The 21,109-nt window shown below is 43.3% G+C and overlaps 2 protein-coding genes across 3 annotated transcripts in view; one reads left to right on the forward strand and one right to left on the reverse strand.

Annotated features, from left to right (window-relative positions):
* Nucleotides 1–6,280, forward strand: part of LOC307244061 (dual 3',5'-cyclic-AMP and -GMP phosphodiesterase 11A-like) — a gene marked incomplete at its 5' end in the record, with an annotated part of 79,797 nt that extends 73,517 nt beyond the window's left edge. Inside the window, 2 exons of the mRNA XM_080019071.1 lie at nucleotides 2,711–2,909; nucleotides 4,671–6,280. Of these exons, the coding sequence (XP_079875197.1) occupies nucleotides 2,711–2,909; nucleotides 4,671–5,921 (1,450 nt within the window). The 3' untranslated portion in view covers nucleotides 5,922–6,280. The remainder of the gene's footprint in view (nucleotides 1–2,710; nucleotides 2,910–4,670) is intronic.
* A 772-nt stretch (nucleotides 6,281–7,052) lies between these two features.
* Nucleotides 7,053–15,536, reverse strand: hnrnpa3 (heterogeneous nuclear ribonucleoprotein A3). 2 transcript variants are annotated; one of them, XR_013844637.1, is made up of 12 exons: nucleotides 15,479–15,536; nucleotides 14,408–14,530; nucleotides 14,168–14,311; nucleotides 13,395–13,605; nucleotides 13,213–13,302; nucleotides 12,728–12,802; nucleotides 11,111–11,173; nucleotides 10,258–10,383; nucleotides 9,986–10,126; nucleotides 9,437–9,494; nucleotides 7,938–9,333; nucleotides 7,063–7,200 (listed from the first exon to the last, which is right to left on the reverse strand). XR_013844637.1 is itself a non-coding variant. In XM_080019072.1 (11 exons), the coding sequence occupies exons 1-10, from the start codon at nucleotides 15,482–15,484 to the stop codon at nucleotides 9,451–9,453; spliced, it is 1,023 nt and encodes a 340-aa protein (XP_079875198.1). In that variant the 5' UTR covers nucleotides 15,485–15,536; the 3' UTR covers nucleotides 7,053–9,333; nucleotides 9,437–9,450. The 2 variants fall into 2 exon arrangements, 1 of the variants encoding a protein (XP_079875198.1); XM_080019072.1 differs by having other exon boundaries at nucleotides 7,053–9,333.
* Between the last annotated feature and the right edge of the window lie 5,573 nt (nucleotides 15,537–21,109).

Below are 21,109 nucleotides of genomic sequence, written 5' to 3' on the forward strand. Positions count from 1 at the left end.
CCACCTCAGGAGATGTGTTCATCGACGGCTCAAGACCTCGTAAGGCACTTCCCCATTCCTTCGGCAGCCAGAGAGTCTCGCTCGGGCGCTCGCTCTCTCTCGGCCGGCCCGGGGGGTGGGGGGGGGGGGGTGTAAAGTAGAAAGCCTCTGTGACGGTAAATGCTTTAGTGGTCGTGGCCCGACACGGCATCTGACGCAACACCGGGGGGGAGGAGGGTTAGCAGGTTCTTATTTTGCAACTCCACCATCACGTGCTGCCGAGGCTCTTGTCTATTATACATCATTATAACACGATCCACAACCAAGTACATCTTAGTAGGGCCGAAGATCAATTATAAAGCTCGATCGTTTCCTTCTGAGCGTGGGAGCTCTTTTTCTGGTACTTGTCCGTAATCGTAATAAACTGTTTCCTGCCTAGCCCTTCGCTCGCCCGTTTTCTGCTTTTTATTTGGTTCCTTCCTCTCTTCTTTGTGTGTTGTGTCCATGAGGCCTGCCGGCTGAGCCTATAGTTTTTTCACCCATATCCGAGCGGCAGTCACATGCTCGGAGGTTTCACTTGTGACCTAATATATTGTTTTTTATGCAATCAGCCAAAGCCCTTGTGAAACACTTTCCTCTCTAAATAAGTTCTCTATAATGGACGTTTAGAGGCCTCGGGGAAGAGTTTATCTCTGGATATTGTTTTGTTTTTGTTTTTTTTTTAAGGAAAAAACAACATTCAACGTCTTGAGTTTCTACAGGAAACTGTGTTGAATATCAGGAAACAAAGTGTTTAACGCGCGGCGTCTCCACTTCTCCAAACTTGTTATTGTCGTCGACCGTGGCACCGTGGCAGCGTGGCAACCTTTTATTTGCAAAAACATTCGATGAAGGTTAAAGCTGATCCTGCTGCCTGTGGATTGTTATTTGACCGCTATTCCTTTTAAGGTTTAAGATTATAAATGATGTGTCATAATAACATCTTCAAAGGGAATAAACGTATTTTTAAGACGTTTAAAAAAAAAACGAGAAGGTCTCTGGTTTCATTTGAACAAAGCTTTCTACTAAAAATAAATATATATATAAAGCCTTAATATACAGTTTATAATGGGCCAGCTTCTGGTATAAGGAAGGCCATTTGCCTGAAATTGTTATAATTGTTGCAAGAAACTTTCAAAAACATATAATGATAAACAGGAAGTGAGGAAGTCATTAGAACTGCTCTCATATTATCTTAACTCAACACCATGGGAGCATGTTTTTATTCTTTGCTTTTCAATATAAAAATAATCAAATCTTAATATCTTTTACAAGAAATGTGTATTTACCTTATAAATGATACGTCATGATTATAATAATGGGTTAGGGTCGGGGTTAGGGATGTGTAGAGATATGTATTGTATTTTTAAGCATTATTTTGACATAAAGCCCCTCGTTTGAGACCACTTCAAAAAGTATTTCCCCAAGAACTGACCGACACACATGACAAATGAATTCATTAATCAGTGTCCCACGCGCCCCTGCATGCGCCCGGAGCATCATCGATCCCCCGATTACGAAGTTACAAAGGGGCTGACAACCTTTCCTCAGCGTGTCGCCGTCGTGTTGTGGTCACACAGAGGGAATGGAGAGGCCGATCTATTATTCATACCGCTTCTTCCACTTCTTCCACATTGTCACCAGTGAGCGGGCACAGGGCGTGGCAGGTGCGATAGCCACGCATCACAGCAGGAACCATCTTCACTGTTCGGGGGGAGGGGGACGGGGGGGGATCACTGCCGCTCTCTCACCGGCAGCGGAGGACGTTTTCGTCTGTTCCGCTCCCAAAACTCATTTGCGTCTCTCCCCAGGAAAAGGATCTGATCGACATCCTCTGGAGGCAGGACATCGATCTTGGCGCCCGGCGGGAGGTGTTCGACTACAGCCACCGGCAGAAGGAACATGAGCTGCGGCGGCGGCGGGAGCAGGAGGAGGAGAAGAGGCTGCACCTGCTCAGGGAGGAGGAGAAAGCCGTCTTGGCACAGCTGCAGCTCGACGAGGAGACCGGCGAGTACATCCCCCGCCCCCCGACTGCCGTCCTGCCGCCGCTGGCGCCGGCGCCGCCCGCCACGCCCCTGGAGGTCACACAGGTACGGGCGACTCGGGAATTGTTATTCATGTCAAGGGGCGGGACTCCGCTCCCCGTGGCGTTGATTGGGCTGAGGTTTGTTGTCGCTAGGCAACCGCCCCCATCCGGCGCAATTAGCGAAAAACCCAGGTGGGTCCTCGGCTTTAGTTTGTATTGGTTCGTTTTACTCTCTGAGAACCGTGCCGCACAGACCTCACCCTAAGCTGTGCACATCAGACGTAATATGCAGCGTTCAGGTTTTCCACCTCAAATTCTTTAAATGATAATATACAGGATATTATTTTTGTTTGAGTCAATTTACTGTACATGTGTATTCTTTGGTTTTTTTTTTACAGAGTGTTAACTTCACCGGAGATGGTGAATCCATGTCATTTGATGAATGCATGCAGCTTCTGGCCGAGACATTCCCACTCGTAGAGTCCACTGAGGTAAGAAGGGAACACGTCCACCGCGAGGATCTCAACACTAATTATACCTGTCACATCGTGCACCTTATTCAAGGTTTTCAGCAGTCTAACCACGATGTGTGTTTCTGTGTGCGCTGTAGGATAGCCCTGCATGCCTGGACACCGCTGTCGTTCCAGTCCCCAGCAGCAGCAGCAGCAGCAGCAGCAGCAGCATCAGCAGCTGCAGCAGCAGCAGCAGCAGCAGCAGCAGCAGCAGCAGCAGCAGCAGCCGCGCCATGATGTCCCCCGAGCAGCCGGCCCTGGACCCCCTCTCCCCGACCCTCATCCTCCCAGAGCGGATCTCCCCCGACTTGGAGCAGGCCTGGATGGAGCTTTACTCCCTCCCCGAGCTGCAGGTATGCGTACAGGGATTTTCAGAGGACAAACAGCACTTTTGTTTTGGGGAGGGAGGGAGGGAGGGCAGGGGGGGGGGGTCGACGTCAACGTCTCCTCGGCGGAGGGCAGGTGCGGCCGTCTCATTCCTCCCAGATTGAGTTTCATTGTTCGGACCGGTCACGGCGGCAGGGGTGCGCTCCCATATTGCGGCGGGGAGTTATACGCTTGTTAGCTACCTGGGAGTGCACGGCGAAGGGAGATATCGGTGTTTGCAGGGTAAATCCAGGTTGAACTCCCTGGCCTGGGCAGCTCTCCTATGATCAGGGACGATAACTACGGCAAACTCACCTGGTCTGACGCAGATAAATGTGTTTTCCCACCGACCAGTCAGTTTTGTTTAGAAAATTGGCATGGGCGTTTAGAAATCCCCTTTTCCTGCCTGGTTTAAAGTATACATTTTTACTACATGCGTATTATTTCAAGGATGATATGCGCTCCAATAATTTGCGACTTGGCAGTATTTGGTTTGGATTTGCCATAAAGACATTTCAAAGCCTTCTGAGATCACAGCAAAACACTTAATAAAAATTATGGCATGTTGCTTACCCAACATGCGATTTAAATCTTATTTTACCGAGGACACAACATTTTTATTTAGAACATTAATAACATAGAAGCAATATTAAAGTCTGCATTCAGAGTATTACATTCGTCCATTTATTAAATTATAATCCCTATGCATTGCCGTAGCGTGCACAGTAATTCGTGGCGGTATCTGAAGACTCAGTGAACGCAGCAGGAGTAAACTGTTTTTGCATATTTTGAGCTTCATGCACACACGCATACAAAAACATTCCGACAGAACAGGAACAGTCCAGTATTTGTTTTCACCGAGTCGAGTCGTGAGCCCTAGTTTCAGAAGTTGGTATGGAAATTTCTCTCAACATCAAATTCAAAACACCAATGTCCTCTTGACTCTAAAGCTCGCCTGCTTGCAATTGTTCGGCCACAGCGTCTGACTTTTTCCGAGGGCACTTGGAGGAAAAGTGGAGAGACGCCGCCACGGACTCAATGTTCCTGGCTCTCGTCCTCCTTTTTCTTTTTCCATATCGACAGAACGATGCATCCTTCCCCCGTTTTAAATTATTATTTTTTTTTTTTATCCCCGCTTCTCAGAGCGGTAGGACACGGGTTTGTTTGGCTCTGAAATGCCACGAATCCAAAAACGTCTCCTCAGACCGCTGCTGTCAAGTGCAGTGTGTTTTTCCATCTAGGGTCCCACGGCTACGAGGACATATTAGATTCAATGTCTTTGCTCGAGTTCCTGTTGACAATAGAGACGGGCCACATGTTTGCAAACCGCTTCGAGAGGAAGTTATCTCTGTATCGCAGCCCAGTGCCGCAGACAAAGAACGGCTCGGGCTGCATTTCTTGAAATTTTTTTTTTTGGAAGTTTCCACATGCGATTCCCAGTTTGTAATTTCCCGGAATTCCAATGCACCTAGCAAACCCGTCTCACGCAGTCCTCCTCCCATTGTTTCGTATGATGCCAGTTGGTAAGGTCGGTGGTTAGGCTCGACTTTTGAACTTTTAGACTTTTCCAAATTATTATCACTGTGGCATCTTCACCATGAACAACTGTCTTCACAACACTACGCTAATGTGCTTCTGTTAACTATAAAACATTACAATTTCATTCCTGATGTCAGTGCTGCAGTAGACATGTTTTATTGCTGATTTTCTTTTTTTCATTATTTTCTATTTCCTTTTTTTTCCTCTAGCAGTGCCTGAATATGCAAATGGAGGATACCCTGGAGACAGCTCCATATGTTCCTACAAACAGCCCTGAAGTACAGGATCCAAATTATACATTTTATCCATTGCCAGATGTGGGGCCAAACGCGGTCGATACTTGCCCCCCTGGCTTCATGAATACGTTCGAGGAAGTCTTTCCGAGTATGGCGGCGCCCGACCACCTCAGCTCGATGATGGTAAATACCAGCTTCGGTGCGGAAAGCTTCTGCAGTCCCTTTTACCCGAGCCCCATTCTGAATACAAAAGAGAGCGGCGGCGACCAAAATGGCATGGAGCAGAATGAAAGCAGTACCTTTCCCGAATTACCCAAAAAGCCTCCTTTCCAGCCGGCGGATATACACAGCCACTCCCCCGGAGAGGTGTTTGTAAGGTGCAAACAGGAGCCTATGGCTGAACTACCAGACTCAGATTCAGGACTCTCTCTGAATACAAGCCAAAATGTCAGTTCCCCTGAGAAATCGGTGTACGGCGACGGGTCCTTTGGCTTTAGCGACTCAGACACGGATGAGATGGACATCAACCCCGGCAGCGCCGAGTCCGATTACTCCGAAATGTTCTCCTTGAACTTCCAGCCGGACGACGTCGAGCAAAGCACGCTGGTGATGGCGCATAAAGGCCAGCCGCACCAGCAGCAGGAGAAACTACCCAAACACCACCAGACAAAGCCCGCCGAGGAAACGGGCCAGAGCGATGCCCCGTTCACCAAGGACAAGAAGAAGCGCTCCGAGGTGCGTCTCTCCAGAGACCAGCAGAGGGCCAAGGCCCTCCAGATCCCCTTCACCGTGGACATGATCATCAACCTGCCCGTGGACGACTTCACCGAGATGATCTCCAAACACCAACTCAACGAGCCCCAGCTGGCCCTGGTCCGAGACATCCGCCGGCGCGGCAAGAACAAGGTCGCCGCCCAGAACTGCCGCAAGCGCAAGATGGAGAACATCGTGGGCCTGGAGTACGACCTGGACTCGCTGAAGGACGAGAAGGAGCGGCTGCTGAAGGAGAAGCGCAGGAACGACGGCAGCCTCCGGAAGGTGAAGCAGCAGCTGAGCCGCCTGTACCTGGAGGTGTTCGGCATCCTGAGGGACGAGGAGGGGAAGCCCTACTCCCCGTCAGACTACTCCCTGCAGCAGACCACGGACGGCAGCGTCTTTCTGGTCCCGCGCGTCAAAAAGACACTTGTCAAGAACAAGGAACACAAGCCCGTATCTACCTTATAATATGGTACTGAATTATCGTCATGGTAATACTATGCAATAACTTTGTAGTTACTCAGCTTTAAGCGTATGTAGATCAGCAGAACTATTATATAGTTGTTGCTTTCTCCTCCTGAATCTTGTAATATTTTTGATATTTTACTTCTTTTATACTGCTTTCTAATACCCAGTGGTTCTTTTTCCAATATTGGTTGTAAATATAAACTTTATTTGCCATTGAAAAATATATTGTATATATAGGCCTATACATATTAGTATGCTAATGATTTGTCTCAATCACTGTTGTTTCGTTTTACAATCTTTCTAATTGATTTGCTGCCCCATATCCTTTATTTTTTAAAATCATTATTTCAATAAACTATTCCCCACACTGCAGCTATTTGGTATTTCCTTTGAAAAGGATCCTTGCGTGGCAGTACTGCCGCTACGACCAAAGTTTAAATTGCGTACTCGTGCCAGACGGACATATGGTTTGAGGAATGATCACATAACTTACCGCGTGCTCACTTTTGTAGGCTTGGCCGGGAGACTTCCAAAGTATAGGAAACCTGAATAGCTCAAAGGAGCTTACACAAACAGAAATAGCACTTTGCACAATGAATAGTGGCAATGTTACAGGCTTCAGAGCCTTTCTCAATCACAATGTCTTATCTATAAAACCCGCTTGTCAAGTAGGTCTGTGCCGTAACCAAACATTGTTGAAGGGCAGTGTACTCTGGAATCAATGGATGTTACACGTCATAGTCCTTGGAATGTCAACCATGCGTGACAACTTCACAATTATCTTTTGGATTAACGCGTTCAAAGGCAAATTGCTGTACAATCACTATCTGCGCTCATGCACTTTCACACACAAATCACCAAGCCCATTTTCCCTCCCAAAAACATCTGAGCTGCCACGCAAACAAAGCTGAAGGGCAGGGTGAAAAAAACTCAAGGCCTTTTTGAAAGCAAAGTAAAAAAAATAGTTTTTAGAATGCGCACACAAAAAACATCCCCCAAAATGTTCATATTTTGACAATGAAAGGGCTGTATAGATTTCCCTAGACAGAAAAAAACACTTTGGAATTCAGTCACATGGGTGTCATTTCAGAACACTTAGAAAGGAATCAATTGAGGCATTTGTCTTTTACATTTGTTTATTTCACAATGTGTTACAGTGGGTTCATTTTCTGTTAAGACTTGATATTGAACCTAGAACGGGCCTGCCAGGTTTGGGGTGTAAATTGGAGCACCAACCCTCAACTGAGTGACTAATTCGGTTAAGAAGTTGGCCTCGTTCCTTGTGAGTGAGAGACAAAGTGCAGAATTACCGTGAAACCTCTCACTCAAAAATAAAAAAGGTCAGTTAACGTCAATGCATCCTAAAATTCACATCTCAAATACACATCATCTCACCACAAATATGGATATAAATGGATAAAAAAAAAAAAACAGTGGGAAAAATAAAAAGAATAAACTAGGAACAATATAAATCAATACCTCAAAATACCTGTATTCAGCAGGAAGAACCGCCCCTTATTTTTGTGCTGGTAATTTTCAGACATATGCTCACAACTCACTAATTTCGGATAGGATATGGAGACAAAATTTTACTGCACAAAATATTTTGAAGATTACATTTGAAACATTATACCCTTTGAGGGATTTGGATTAGATACCAGCAGATTCCTTTCAGGTGTTTTATGTTCTTATTTATGTGTCTACAGAGGAAACTTTCAGATTGAATGGCCTATTGATAGATTTTTGGATTCATATAATCTACATGTAGGGAAGTTGCTAGTGGGAACCCCACAGTTGTCTCAAAAAATACGTTATTATTAGTAGTGTAACCTACCGTATTATCGCAGGGGAAACAAAAGTATAGAGTATGGCCTGAATCCATTGTTAGGCAAAACTGAATGCCAACCTGCTAGGTTTACCTCTAAAGAGTCTGCCACGTCTTCATCAGATTTCATTTATATGAGTGGAGTTGCAATATTAGCAGCCTTGCATAATATTTTGAAAAACAATTCTTACCCATCCAGAATCATCTTGTTATCAGGTCTTTACAGATTTTCATCAAGAAGAGAATTCCTCTTTCCAAATCTGCAAATCAAGCAAAGGGGTTACTCTTACCTGCTCCATCTTCTTAAGTAAGCTTTAGTGAAATACTCACTCCCCTTTCCTCTGTTACGTCTGAAATCTAGAACTTGCGGGTAAATCTGCAGTATCTGACTCAACAGGGTCTCCATTGTGTCCGGGAACTAGTCTTTCGTCGCTAGCATCGGCTGCCGGAAGGTTTAGCTAGCCTTGAAAAACAGATCCTCACTACCAGGCACGACACTGCAAGCTTTCCTCCATTGGCGTTGCGCTTCTCTGTTTCTCTCTCAACCTGCTGCCTGGTCCACTGTGCTGGGCTGGAGCGGTCCTGTCTGACAGTCATCTGCAAATCTTCCACACTATCCACGCTGAGGAACAACTGCAGGAGCTTGTGGTTGTTTTATCATATTGCTCAACACTCGCACAGAAGCTGTACAGGCCCCTGCCTAGGGAACTATTTAATACTCCCTTGTCATGGAGCCAAGTTAAAAAAAACAACATAAGGACAGCAAAACTAAATGACTAAAACAAAATATTCTGAAAATATTTCCTCAACCTCATAATCACAACACAATACAAAAAAAAAATAAATGAAAAATGAAACAACAACAAAGTTAATCTTTTGCTGAGCCAATGACGCACTGACCCTCATGGCACTTTACAGTTTTATTTGTCGTTTTCTACTTCTCAAAATGTTTGAACAATCTGGAATTCTGCTTTCTGTGTACAAGTTGAGTGAAACATTCCCTTAATTCTAGTCCAGTCTAATTTTTATTTGTTGACACTAACACTAAAAAAAGAAAGAAGGAAATACATAATCTGCTTCAAATACAAAATCAACATACATGAAACACTTGCAACTGAGCAATATTAATAACTTCAATCAATTTAAGATTCTAACTCACAGGGGCCGATTATCTATGCCATAGGTGAAAAGCCAAGATGATTTAAAAAGGCAAATGAAAAAAAAATAATAATAAAGACCATCGGAAATCAAATCTACAGCAAAAAATAACAAAATATTATATAGTGAACTGAGTTCAGGTATAAAAAGAAAAGAATAATAATAGGTTTTTTTTTTCTTCCCCCTAATACCATAGGCACAATACACACACTTAAGATACACAAAAAGGAAAATAGTTTGGATGGGAAATATCGAGGATAAGTAATGAAAGGGTATCATCTACACTGGTGTAATGTCTTTGTGTGGAGTCCCATTTAGTTGCAGTTAAAAGTCTGACTTCTGTGTCGCTCTAACGCTCTCAAAGTAACCTGCAGCTTTCCTGACAACTCCTTTGCTCACCTCCTCGCTTCTCCTGCTAAGAACTGAAGCCTGTTGAATGGATACAGGATAGAACAAACAGTTAATCTACACTTCATGTGCGCACGCTGTACTGTGCCACTGGGGTCGTGTTGGAAGATCAATTCTTACTTACCGAAACATGACAATTTAATATCGCCTCGAGCTGTAGCCGCCTCCAGAGCCATAACCACCTACAATTTGTGTAACAGTTGAAAAGTTGCATATTGTAACCATACTATAAGTAACAAGATATGTATATAAAAAGGTTATTCCATTATTAGTCTTTAAAGTGGAAATCCATACATAACATGGCCTGTGTGTTTTTTGGGGGGGTTTTCTTGGCGTCTTGGCTTCTGTTGTTTTTGTGAATATTCATCCGTATTGACGGCTCACTGACCACAACCAGCTATGCTGCTTTATCAAAGTCACCCCGGCTGCCTTTCTCTTGGTGGCGGACCCTGCCACCAACAACAGAAACAGCATATAGAGGAGCACATACATAGCACAAATACATTGAATGGCTGTTTCTTAAATTGCCAGCTCAATAAATATGAAAGGAACATAAAATATGAGATTTGTATTTTTAAACAAGGTGATAGTATGGATTACCACTTTTAGACACAGCGCGAGAAACTCTGGCAACAAAAACAAAAACAAACCAAAAAATAAATAAAACGCTCACCTCCGTAGGGTCCGCTCGAGTTTCTTCCACCAAAGTTATTTCCCTTCATTGGGCCATAATTGGACTGCTGTCCGCTATAGTTGCCAAAGTCATTATAATTTCCGTTCCCTCCGCTGCCGCCACCGCCGCCACCAAAGTTTCCTGGAAGACACAGGAGTCTGATTTTAACATGGTGCTCTATTTCTGGTGTCAAATACTCTCCTAATGCTTCTCATTTGACTTAATCTGAGATGCTGGTGGAAAGAAAATTTAGAAGAAACAACAAGTGGTACCTCTATCATTGTATCCGTCATTATATCCGCCGCCATATCCACCACCGTGATTCCCATACCCCTGACCACCTCCTCCATAGCCCCCACGGCTTCCCCCATATCCATGTCCTCCGCCATAATTTCCACCTGGAGAGGGCAAAATGTATTTATACAATTGAGGCATAATAATAAAAAATGACTCCTTAACAAGTAGGGCTGGATATTGTTTAAGAAAATGATGATACCAGTACCAATACCCATAAAGTGATACCGATACCAATAGAGTACACTTCACTCAATACCTTTTTTTCCCTGCTATACTCATCATGTAAATGGAAGGATTCAGTTGCGAAAAATGCCACCACTCCTCCCAATCCAAATTATTTTTACACTAATACATTATGAGAATGTTTACAAATTATGGAAATATTTATTAAATAACTGTACAACAAAGCATTTGTAATGTGTGATTTTAAACAAATAGCCAGCACAAGACGAATGATTACAGCGAGGAAAACCTCTTTCACTGTTCACATGGAAAGCTGACTGTCTGACAGTTGAGAAGTTGTCACAGACTGTTGTAACTGCGGTTATGAGCCAATCAAACTTCGCATTAAATCGAAAGACGCTTGCCGTGATTGGCTGTGAGCAAAACCATACAAATTGTCCATTTATATCTGGATCTGGGCACAAAAAGGATTGAATGCATGTATTGCTTGACTGGAGAAGTTTCGATACAACTAGGTATTAGGTTATTTCGGTCGATACCTTAAGATGTATTGTTACCAATACCCAGCTTTAATAACAAGAACATTTGGTGACGAGTTAAATTCCATTATATATGAGCAGTGGTGTAAATGGAATTTTTGCTCACCATCTCCACCGTATCCATCATAGTCATCACCTCCAAAACCACTTCTTCCTCCTCCATAACCACCTGAAAAACAATGAGATGTTGTTAGTTACCGTATTTTCACGACCATAAGGCGCACCGTACTAAAAGGCGCAGTCTCAGTTATGTGTGCCATTACTGTATTTAACACACACATAAGGTGCACCGGATTATAGGGCGCGGGTTTTATATACCGGTACATATCCTCTACTACGTTTAAATACCTCTACTGCGTATTTAAAAATAGAGCGGGAGCAAAACTGAGTATGTTTGTGCTTTATTCATGTATTTATTACAAAGTATTAATCAAACCCATCGAAGTCATCATCCTCTGTTTCTGAATCAAACCGCTGCGCTAAATCAGACATGCCAGTTTCCCCTTCTTCGCTGTCAGAGTCACTTTCCGTGCCGTGCGGCTCCTCGGAAATGATGCCGGCTTTTGCGAAAGCTCGAACAACAGTGCCAGCAGACACGTTAGCCCAAGCATCTACAATCCATCCGCAAACTGTGGCGTAACTTGCCCGGCGCTGCCTTCCACTTTTCGTGAAACTGTGGTCTCCGTCGGTCATCCATCGCTCCCACGCCGCTCGCAGCCTTACTTTGAACGGCCGGTTCACACCGCTACCGCCACCACATCGCTACCGTGCTGGTCCCCTTCTTCTCCACCGTGTGATTCACCGGGATGTCGAAAGTGAGCGGCACCTCGTCCATGTTGGTGATGTGGCTTGGCTGGATGCGTTTGTCGGCGATGTGTTTGCTGCAGTAGGAGTGGAAGCTCGCCAGCTTTTCATTATAATCCGCCGGACGTTGCTGCGCTACTGTAGTCCTGGTCCGGATGGAAAAATGGCACCGTTTCATAAAACGAAAGCACCACGACGGACCTCCTTGAAAATGTTCAATTTTCATTTCTTCCGCTAGCGTTACTGCTTTTAGTCGAACAGTGACCGTCGAAACGCTCGCCCCACTCGTTCTTTGCTCGATGATCCACCGCTCGAGTCTTTCCTCCAACTCGGGCCACCTCGCCTTATGTCCGCGGAAACTCAGCTGCGTCTTCTTCACCTGTCGGAGTTCGTTTTCCATCTTCCTCCACTTGCGAACCATCGATTCATTAATCTTGAATTCTCTCGCGGCTGCTCGATTTCCATGTTCCTCTGCGTAGCTGATAGCCTTCAGTTTAAACTGTGCTTCATAGGCATGTCTCTTTGCCATCTTAAGGGTTGTTAAGACAACAATGTTCTGCATAAAGCACATACCTGTTCTTTTATACACAATCCACGCCCACACTTCCCCCTTTAACGTTCTCATGGTGGTCTCAACGTCTGCAGTAACAACACACATAGGGCGCACCGCACTATAGGGCGCGCCGCACATTTTGAGGAAAAAAAAAGATGTTTATATGCGCCTTATAGTCGCGAAAATACGGTAATTAAAGTACAGTAAGTTTAATGCAGCTTTTGGCTTAAAATTGCCCTTCAATTTGGACTGAAACATGATTGAGGAATCTAACAATTTCACTAAATTATCATTGTCTTCTCAAACAAGGCAATTATGTTACAATTTCAACTCTAACTCAAACAATTAACTCTAAATGGTACTCACTGCTTCTTCCATAGTTGCCCCCATCAAAGTTGCCACCTCTGCCCATGAAATTCCCAGACCCTCCACCTCCTCTGTCTACAATGGAGAAATTAACTGCTTTACAAAAATAATTCCAACAAAATATTGCGCTCCTTTAAAAACAAATAGAAATAAAATAAAAACCCTGCTGCCGCAACATAGTTATCTACTTTATCACACAGTACTTATTGCTAATTTCAGGCTGGATATTGTAATTCCATACTTTTATAGCTATGTCCAAATTGTGTATATTATCAAGTTCTGTATTTGATGAACAACTAAATAATGTATCTCTCCAACGGCAATTTGAGGAAAAACAAAACTCAAGGGAAAAATGTTACGTTTTTCGCCGTTATCGAAAAAGCGATAAAAAAAGAACATATTTTGAAGTACTGTTATATATATTTTAAAGCAGAGATAAGCAAAGTATTGTTTATAGTAACCAGTTTAAGTATGATGATACTTACTCCGCTGGTGGGACACTGCCATCATTTCCTGTTTGGAAAGAGCTTTCCTCACCTCACAGTTGTGGGTGTTGATTGTGTGGTATTTCTGGGCTGGAAAGTGAACAGGGAAAAACATTAAGCTTTCATAATAGAAAACTGCCTCCTGTTCACAAGTTAAGATTGAGAAATGTTCACAACCATACCGACTATTTTGTCCACTGTGTCGTGGTCATCAAAGGTGACAAAGCAGAAGCCCCTCTTTTTCCCCGTGGCACGTTCCTCCATGATGTCTATTGTTTCGATGCTGCCGTATGTCTCAAAATACTCGCGGATGTGGTACTCCTCTGTGTCCTCCTTGATGCCACCGATAAAGATCTTCTTTACGGTCAGATGGGCGCCTGGTCTTGACGAATCCTGAAACCAAACAATACATGTGCACATCATGACAGGTATATATGCAACTCCAGGAATGAATTTGGATGTGATCTGTTTAGACTGCACTCTGTTTTTTTCCACCACGGCTAGACGTAACAAGTTGGACAATTTGTTTCAAACTAAACATGACTACATTTCTTAAGAAGTTTTTCCTGATGTCCCACCCATCACTGCCATCTTGCAAATCTTGTGAAGAGTTAGATTAATGTGAGAAAAACACATATGACTAATAGTCAAAACAAGCTGTTTTGACTACTAATTTCTCGTGAAAATTGTCCAAATTGCTTCCAGAAACATTGCAATAGTCACTAGTAACAATTGGGAATATTTACTAGTATCTAATAAATAAGTAGTAGTACCTAATACATTTGGACTAGTTAAACTAAAAGAGTTATTAGTGACAGTTTGAATAGCAACTAGTTACCAAAATGTAAGTACCAGTAACTGTCAAAAAGGGGCTAGTTGGTCCTATGGATTCAATGTTAAAACGGCTCGCCATAACCGGTGCATCCCTAAGCCTTGTTCCTCTGGGTCTGTTTACCTCCCTGGACACGGCCCTCTTGGGTTCGACGACTCTCCCATCCACCTTGTGCGGCCGCGCCTTCATGGCTTCGTCCACCTCCCGGGCCGAGAAGTATGTCACGAAACCAAAGCCTCGCGACCGCTTGTTGGGATCCCTCATCACCTGCGGAACGCACAACACCTCTGCTGAGACCGCGGGAACGAGGCGGGCACCAGCTTACTGCATACCGAGTTGATTTGGATCCAGCAGAGAGCCTACCACGCAATCTGTGAGCGTCCCCCATTTCTCGAAATGGGCCCTTAAACTTTCCTCCGTCGTCTCAAAGCTCAGACCTCCGATGAACAGCTTTCTCAGCTGCTCGGGTCCCTTTGGCTCACGGTCCTGAACAATGAGAGGATTACAGGCAGACGATGAATGCGAAACAGATGATTTAATGACCAAATATCAATCGTATTAGTTGATCAATACATAGAGAAGATACCAAGTTGCTGTGTTACACCGGCTTATATCACAACAAAAGGTAATAATAATAAAGTAACATGTATAAGAAGTCATACATTTTGATTAAAATATAATAAATTGCGATACAAATAATAACAACGGCGATATTCAGTCACCGTAAAACTTAACAATAAACCTCTGTATCAACCAATTCGCTACGAAAAATAGCAATTAATCACAATATACTTTAGAATCCATAACATTAATACTCATTCATACTGGTGTTTGAAACTAATATTTGAAACTCCATTTGTTTGTTGAAATAGCCATTTCTTCAGCTACGTGATGTTTCCATCCCCGACACGTTACAGAACTGACAGCCCCGCTCGACGCCACCTTGCTTTCCAACAAGGCTTCATCACTGACCGCTGACAACCTACTGTCAACGCCACTGAAAAAAACGCGCCGACTCGATGAGAATATGAGCCCAAAAGAATCGAGTCCGCTCGCGAGTTAAATCTACGCTGTCGAAACATCAGCGTTCGCCAGGGCGCAGCCCCCCGACAGGCCGAGCTCCCGGCTGGCGCCACCGAGAGCTCGGCTAGGTTAGCTCAGGCTGTAGCCTCGGCTAGCTCGGCTCGGCTCGGCTCGGCTCGCTTTGAGGCGTTAGGCTCAGGAAGCTAACTTCGCAACGGGGGAGGGGAGGGGAGGGGAGGGGGGGGGGAATAATAATTAAAAAAAACAACCCCAAACAAACAAACAAACAAAAAAAAAAACCTCGCCGACGGAGCTCGAATTTTGTACGCGCCGCGCGGGTCGAACGGGCGAGTCGGCGACGCGCCCGTTCGCTAGAAACGGCCGCCAGCGCCGCGGTTGAGAGCACATCACCTCCATTTCGCAGACGTCGACGGGCGCAGGCTCGGGGTGGTCACGTGACGCGCATCGCTCCAGCCTCGGCGCTTCGGGAAGGAGGAGGGGGGGGGGGGGGGGGGAGACAAACCAAAAAAAAACTTTATTGACAAGGGAAAACGGAAGCGACCGCAAGGCGCCACACGCGGCGTCGAGAGGCGGGTCGGTGAAGTTCACGATTCTATCCGAATAGAGAGGATAAGACGGTGGGATAATATGATCTGACACCCGTAGATGATGTGACAATAAATAATATTATTCACAACAGTTAATTATATTCCTCAATATGATTAACACATCCCCCATTTAACCCCAGAATATGGATATAAGCTTGTGATTTGGACAAATTGTTTTTCCGTCGACAGTTGGAACCGTATTTCCCCCACACATCAACCATAATAATAATAATAATAATAATAATAATAATAATAATAAACACCTTACGTTCAAATGGACTCCTCCTTGCTTCCGCGTGTTTAAAGCCGGATCCTGGAGCGCCCCCAAGCGGTGAAACACGGAATGCCGCTGAATTGCATCAACACAACGCCTCCTGCTTTGGGCTCCTGGACATAAATAATCTTTTAGAAATGGGGTCACGAGATGAAATAACACAGGAGAACAGCACTTTCCGCTGCTTTTCATTTTTATTTTTATTTTTTGCGCTGACGCCAAAAAAACGGAGTCGTTTCTGAATCCCCAAGGTCTGACTGCGGCAATAAACCCCCCCAGCTTTGGCACTTTTCAGATTATTTCTCTTCGGGAATCAAGGGCTGATGTGGTCTGATCTGACCAGAACACATAAAAGAGCATATTACACTCCTAATATTCAGTGATATGTTGTCTTTGTGAGAGCGGTCCACAAGTTATTTTTAGTTGTATTTTCTTCCTCCAGACATCCCCCTCTCTCTCTCTCTCTCTCTCTCTCTCTCTCTCTCGACATATTCCACTGTTTGAATTGAAATGCTGTGTGTGCCAGACACTGCAACTCCTGCTGGAGCTGCGGCCCCCGATCTCCAAATTTATGACTCTTTTATGGTGGAGACGGTTGTGATTAACTATATCTGTCATTAACTTTAGTGTGGTGTGTGAGAAAAATATTGCCACAATAAAATGATGATGTTTTACTGACGCCATTACTGATGAGTATTTATTATCAATCCTCAGTCAATAAAGTGTCTGAGATTCTATTTTGTTTAGTCTCTTGCACAATACTCTATTACCCCAGATGGGATCCATACAGTTCTGCTTTCGGCAAAATGAACAAGTAAGGACATTCCTTCCATCTTTGCTTTCAGTTGAATCTATAGATCACGCAGGTCATTCTGGTTCACGTTTGCCACAATTAAACTTTTGATTAAGATTAATGCTAAATAATTTGTGTTTAGAATCTGACTGTGCTATGCAATTATAATATCACAATTTTATCTTTAATGATTATCATTCCACACAAGTTCCTAAGAAGTTGGTTTCAAGAATTGAAACTCTTTGATTTCTGGCTTTTTTCCTCCCCCGGACAAACATCTGTGTTACTTATCTTTCTCTTATCCCGTCTCTTCCCATAGTTGCAGGGGAATAAAAATATCCAGACAAATGACAACAACAATGTACCCGACTTCCTTAAGGCCCCAAAACCTGCAAGAAGTGTTGGCAACCTCTGGATTTCCTCATCATATCACTGTGAGGGAATTACTTCACAATAAATCGGGTCAGTGTCTGGCATCTCTCCAGCTTCTCGTCCATTATGACATGATTCTTTATGATTATTATTACTGGGTGTCAGGTCTCTAGCAACGTATGGCGACATCAACACATAATGAATTAATGCCATTCCATGATCCGAATAATATATATTCAGACCAAATCATAATACAATACAAGTCCTTCCAAGTCCTTCCAAGTCCTTCCAAGTCCTATATAGACTCACCCTGTGCAACTTAAGGCCTATTTGTTACATCCAACATGTGGGTCTCCATCTAAAAATTCCTATAGTGGCTGAAAAAAGAACATGAAAGTATTTTCAACTGTATTTTTACATAGGGTTGAGGTAGCACTGTTAAAATGGAGGAAACGACCCTAAAACACTGGAAATGTCCACAAATAAGATCCTTAATGAACAATGTGTCGGATCACTGATCAGATTTGCTCCCATGCACTGTACATGTCAATCGATGACCTCTGACCTGGAATACCTGTTAGACACACTATCCCATGAGAACAGAAATACACTACAAATTGGAATTATTTGAATTTGAATAATTTTAAGCTACAATTGTTTTGAACAGGATAAAGCTGTATAATTACTTATTAGAGAAACCATTTGTGAGATATGAAAGCGGCGGAATAATTTGTCAGTCACAACAAATCGTTTTTACAATACTGCTATGTTATTATAGTAGTATTAAAATAATACATGAAGAGCAAAAAATCTTGAATCTCCTAAGTAACCGTTAAATTAACTTAATTTGTATATTAATTTATATGTACTGTCTCCTCCCACCCCTGGCTTGTCATTTGTTTCTGTGTATGTTTAATATCTAAAATATCAAAAAAATATTTGTGCATGGTAAATTTCATAATGTAATTATTAATGTATTGTAATATGCTATGTGTGTGTGTGTGTGTGTGTGTGTGTGTGTGTGTGTGTGTGCATGTGTGGGTGTGTGTGTGCGTGTGCACGCGTGTGCGTGTGTGTGCGTCTGTTTGCAGGCGCGCTGGGGGTCATGATGTGCAGCTCAGTTGAATGCGGTTCCATCTTATTTGTGGGTATTCTCTCAGATTTCAGCACAAAACTGGTTCATCCAACACACACACATCTCTGTTTTCTGTAACCACATGTAGTGTTTGTGTTTTATTTTACTGTTTATTTTTTATTTCTACCCGGTTCAGTTTCTGCATCAGTTGGATCATTTGATATATATGTCGATTGCTGTTTGTTCTCCATGTCCTTTATAGTTTAGAGTATAAACTCTAACTCTACTCCATAGTAATAAAGTATAAAGTATAATGTTTTTTTACAACATATGAATATATCTTGTGCCTAATTTCTTAACACTCATTTTTAGTACTGGTCTGAATAATAATAATAATAATAATAATAATAATAATAATAATAATAGTAAAAATAATAACAAAAGCTACCTGGACCTGAGAACTAAAAATTGAAAATAATATTGAACCGTTCACAGTATAATGTCAGTATAAATATGTAACATTTGAGCCTAAACAATGCTCCACATTACATCCCAGTGTCCAGGGGTCATGAGTGGAAGACGTCTGAGGGCATTTGTTACTCTCGTGGCTCAGAGTGTGTGGGGTGTGAGTGAGTGTTCCACAGTATCAGTTTCCCACAGACACAGTGTGATTGATGCTGTGTGTGCATCTCCTCACCCCTAAACATGTTGCTCACACCCCTCGGTCTTTAAATGTCACCGCACCGTCACATAACAACACGCCACAGGGCCCGCGCTGCCACCTTCCACCGGACATTTCATCTCTGTCGTTTTGGAGCTAATGTGCCCATTTTGCTGCGGGATTAAGTGGATTGTGAATGTGAATTTGGTTGTTTTTTTTTATTTCACCCTCATTCCAAAGCTTCCATTATTTCCAGGAGACATATAATCTATAGTAGCAGGGGTCTGAAAATAATAGCCAGTGGAATTAATATGAAATAAATATATAAATAAATTGTGAAATTGGATAACATCAGTATCAATGTTCCTCATAAAATGTAATTTTCTCCACTGATTTCCCCATAAAACTTTCCAATTTGGCTTTGATTATCGTTTTGGCAATGACAGGTGAATGATGTAAGCCTCTCCCGAAGTAGAGGGAGGATGACATCGTTGTCTCTTCTAAAAGGCAGCACTTAGGCCTCGGAGTTAAATAATTAATATGTTTTATACCCATTTTAAACCTTCAAATTATGGTTAACCGTATATCTGAGCACAAACCATTGAGGGGAACCCTGTCAGCACGTAGGCCTACAGTAAATCTTGGCGGGGAAGGGGCCACTATAGGTGCACACACAGCCACGTCTCATCCATAATAGAAACCTGGACACAAAGGGAAAAATAATCAATCTCTTAAAGATCAGTTATGACCTTTCTTTTTTTTTTTTTTTTTTTTTTAAATCTTTCAGGATCCACATCAAAGGACACCACTGGTTTTGGGGGGAACTGCGGAAACAGTAGGTGGCACCACAGCCTTCCATTCACTCCAAACATTTTTTGCCATGCGGGCTCATATCGGCGTCTGAAAATAATGGGATTTGGGCGGAATTGTATGGACTTTTCTGTTAGACACATGATGCGGTGCTGCTGCTGCACTGGATTTCGAATCGCGGCTGATTGCCGCATCATTTCCTAGTGGATGAGCGATGGAAACCTAGTAACCTATAACCTTGCCTTATTTATTTGGTAAATGATACTTGGGTCCCGACGCAATCAAAATTATGAATGCAATTTTGCAATTGCATTTGGTACAATCCCTCCCTGGAAATAGGCATTATTCCACCGATCACACTTTGACCCTATTTCAAGTTGGGCTTCATTGACCTCTAGATGGCGCTATTGTCCATGAAAAGGTAGACAATTATTTTTTTATCTGCATCTCTTTCTCACCCTGTTACTGTGGAACAATTTTTAGATGCTAAACTTTTATTTTCCCCTCGTGTAACACATGTTAACTGAGGTGCTGTCAATATCGCACCTTTGTGTTTATTGGTTTGGGATCTTTATCTAATTATAACCCTCGCTCTATCACCACAAGAGCAACTGGAGTGGCAAATTCAAACCCGTTATCACGTCCATCCGGTTATAACATTCATCCGATTATTTTATCCGACATTTAGGAGGCTTTCTATTCTGAAAAGACGGTTCATGGCGTGTCCCTGAAACGTGTTCCCGTGCGCCTCTCAAAACACCACACACGCCCATCGCCTGCTGGGGCAGAGGGTTGACCTTGTCCTGAAAAAGCGTAGACGCGGCTCGTATGGAAATCTATCCTGTCACAACCTGGGACTGGGCAGACGGACGTACGCAAGTGGAAACTGTGAGGAAATGGACGCTGGGAGCTGGGAATCCAGGGAGTCAATTCAGTCACAGTCTGGCACCTTTTCGCATGCAAGTACAAAGCACATCTCACGCGTTGGTGTTGACTGGGATCTCCCTCTGAGGAATTCAGGGAAAGAACAATTCCTCGCATCTGTTTCCTGTTCGCTTGCATAGAGGAAACTGGGTGTAAATCACACAAAATATAAATAGAATCGGCGTTCAATTTACAGGAGCTAAAGTTGGTGGCTGTGGCCTTGCTCTTTGGATTCTGCTCTCTCTCTCTCTCTCTCTCTCTCTCTCTTTCTCTCTCTCTCTCTGTCGCTCTATCTCTCTTATCCCTCTCTTTTTCACACCGATGATCCCTCTCGTGTCTAAGTGTGTACAAAGAAACACAACAAAGGGTTTTTTTGTTTTTTATCGACTTGGATTTTCCAATATCACGACACAGATGTGCTTTGAACGTTACAGCAGGACTCCAAGTGCCTCAGAAGCCATAACAGCAGCGTGTTATTATGGCAGATACTGAAAACATTACAGCAATGTAAACAACAGATATATT

The sequence above is a fragment of the Zeus faber genome (genome assembly GCF_960531495.2).
Source record: "Zeus faber genome assembly, chromosome: 18".
NCBI classification, from domain to species: Eukaryota; Metazoa; Chordata; class Actinopteri; order Zeiformes; family Zeidae; genus Zeus; species Zeus faber.

Coding starts and splice junctions, on each gene's coding strand:
- hnrnpa3 (XM_080019072.1), bottom strand. Junction 12,803..13,212: donor GGCAGTGTCCCACCAGCGGA/GTAAGTATCATC, acceptor TCTCCATTGTAG/ACAGAGGAGGTGGAGGGTCT. Junction 9,495..9,985: donor CTCGAGCGGACCCTACGGAG/GTGAGCGTTTTA, acceptor CACAAATTGTAG/GTGGTTATGGCTCTGGAGGC.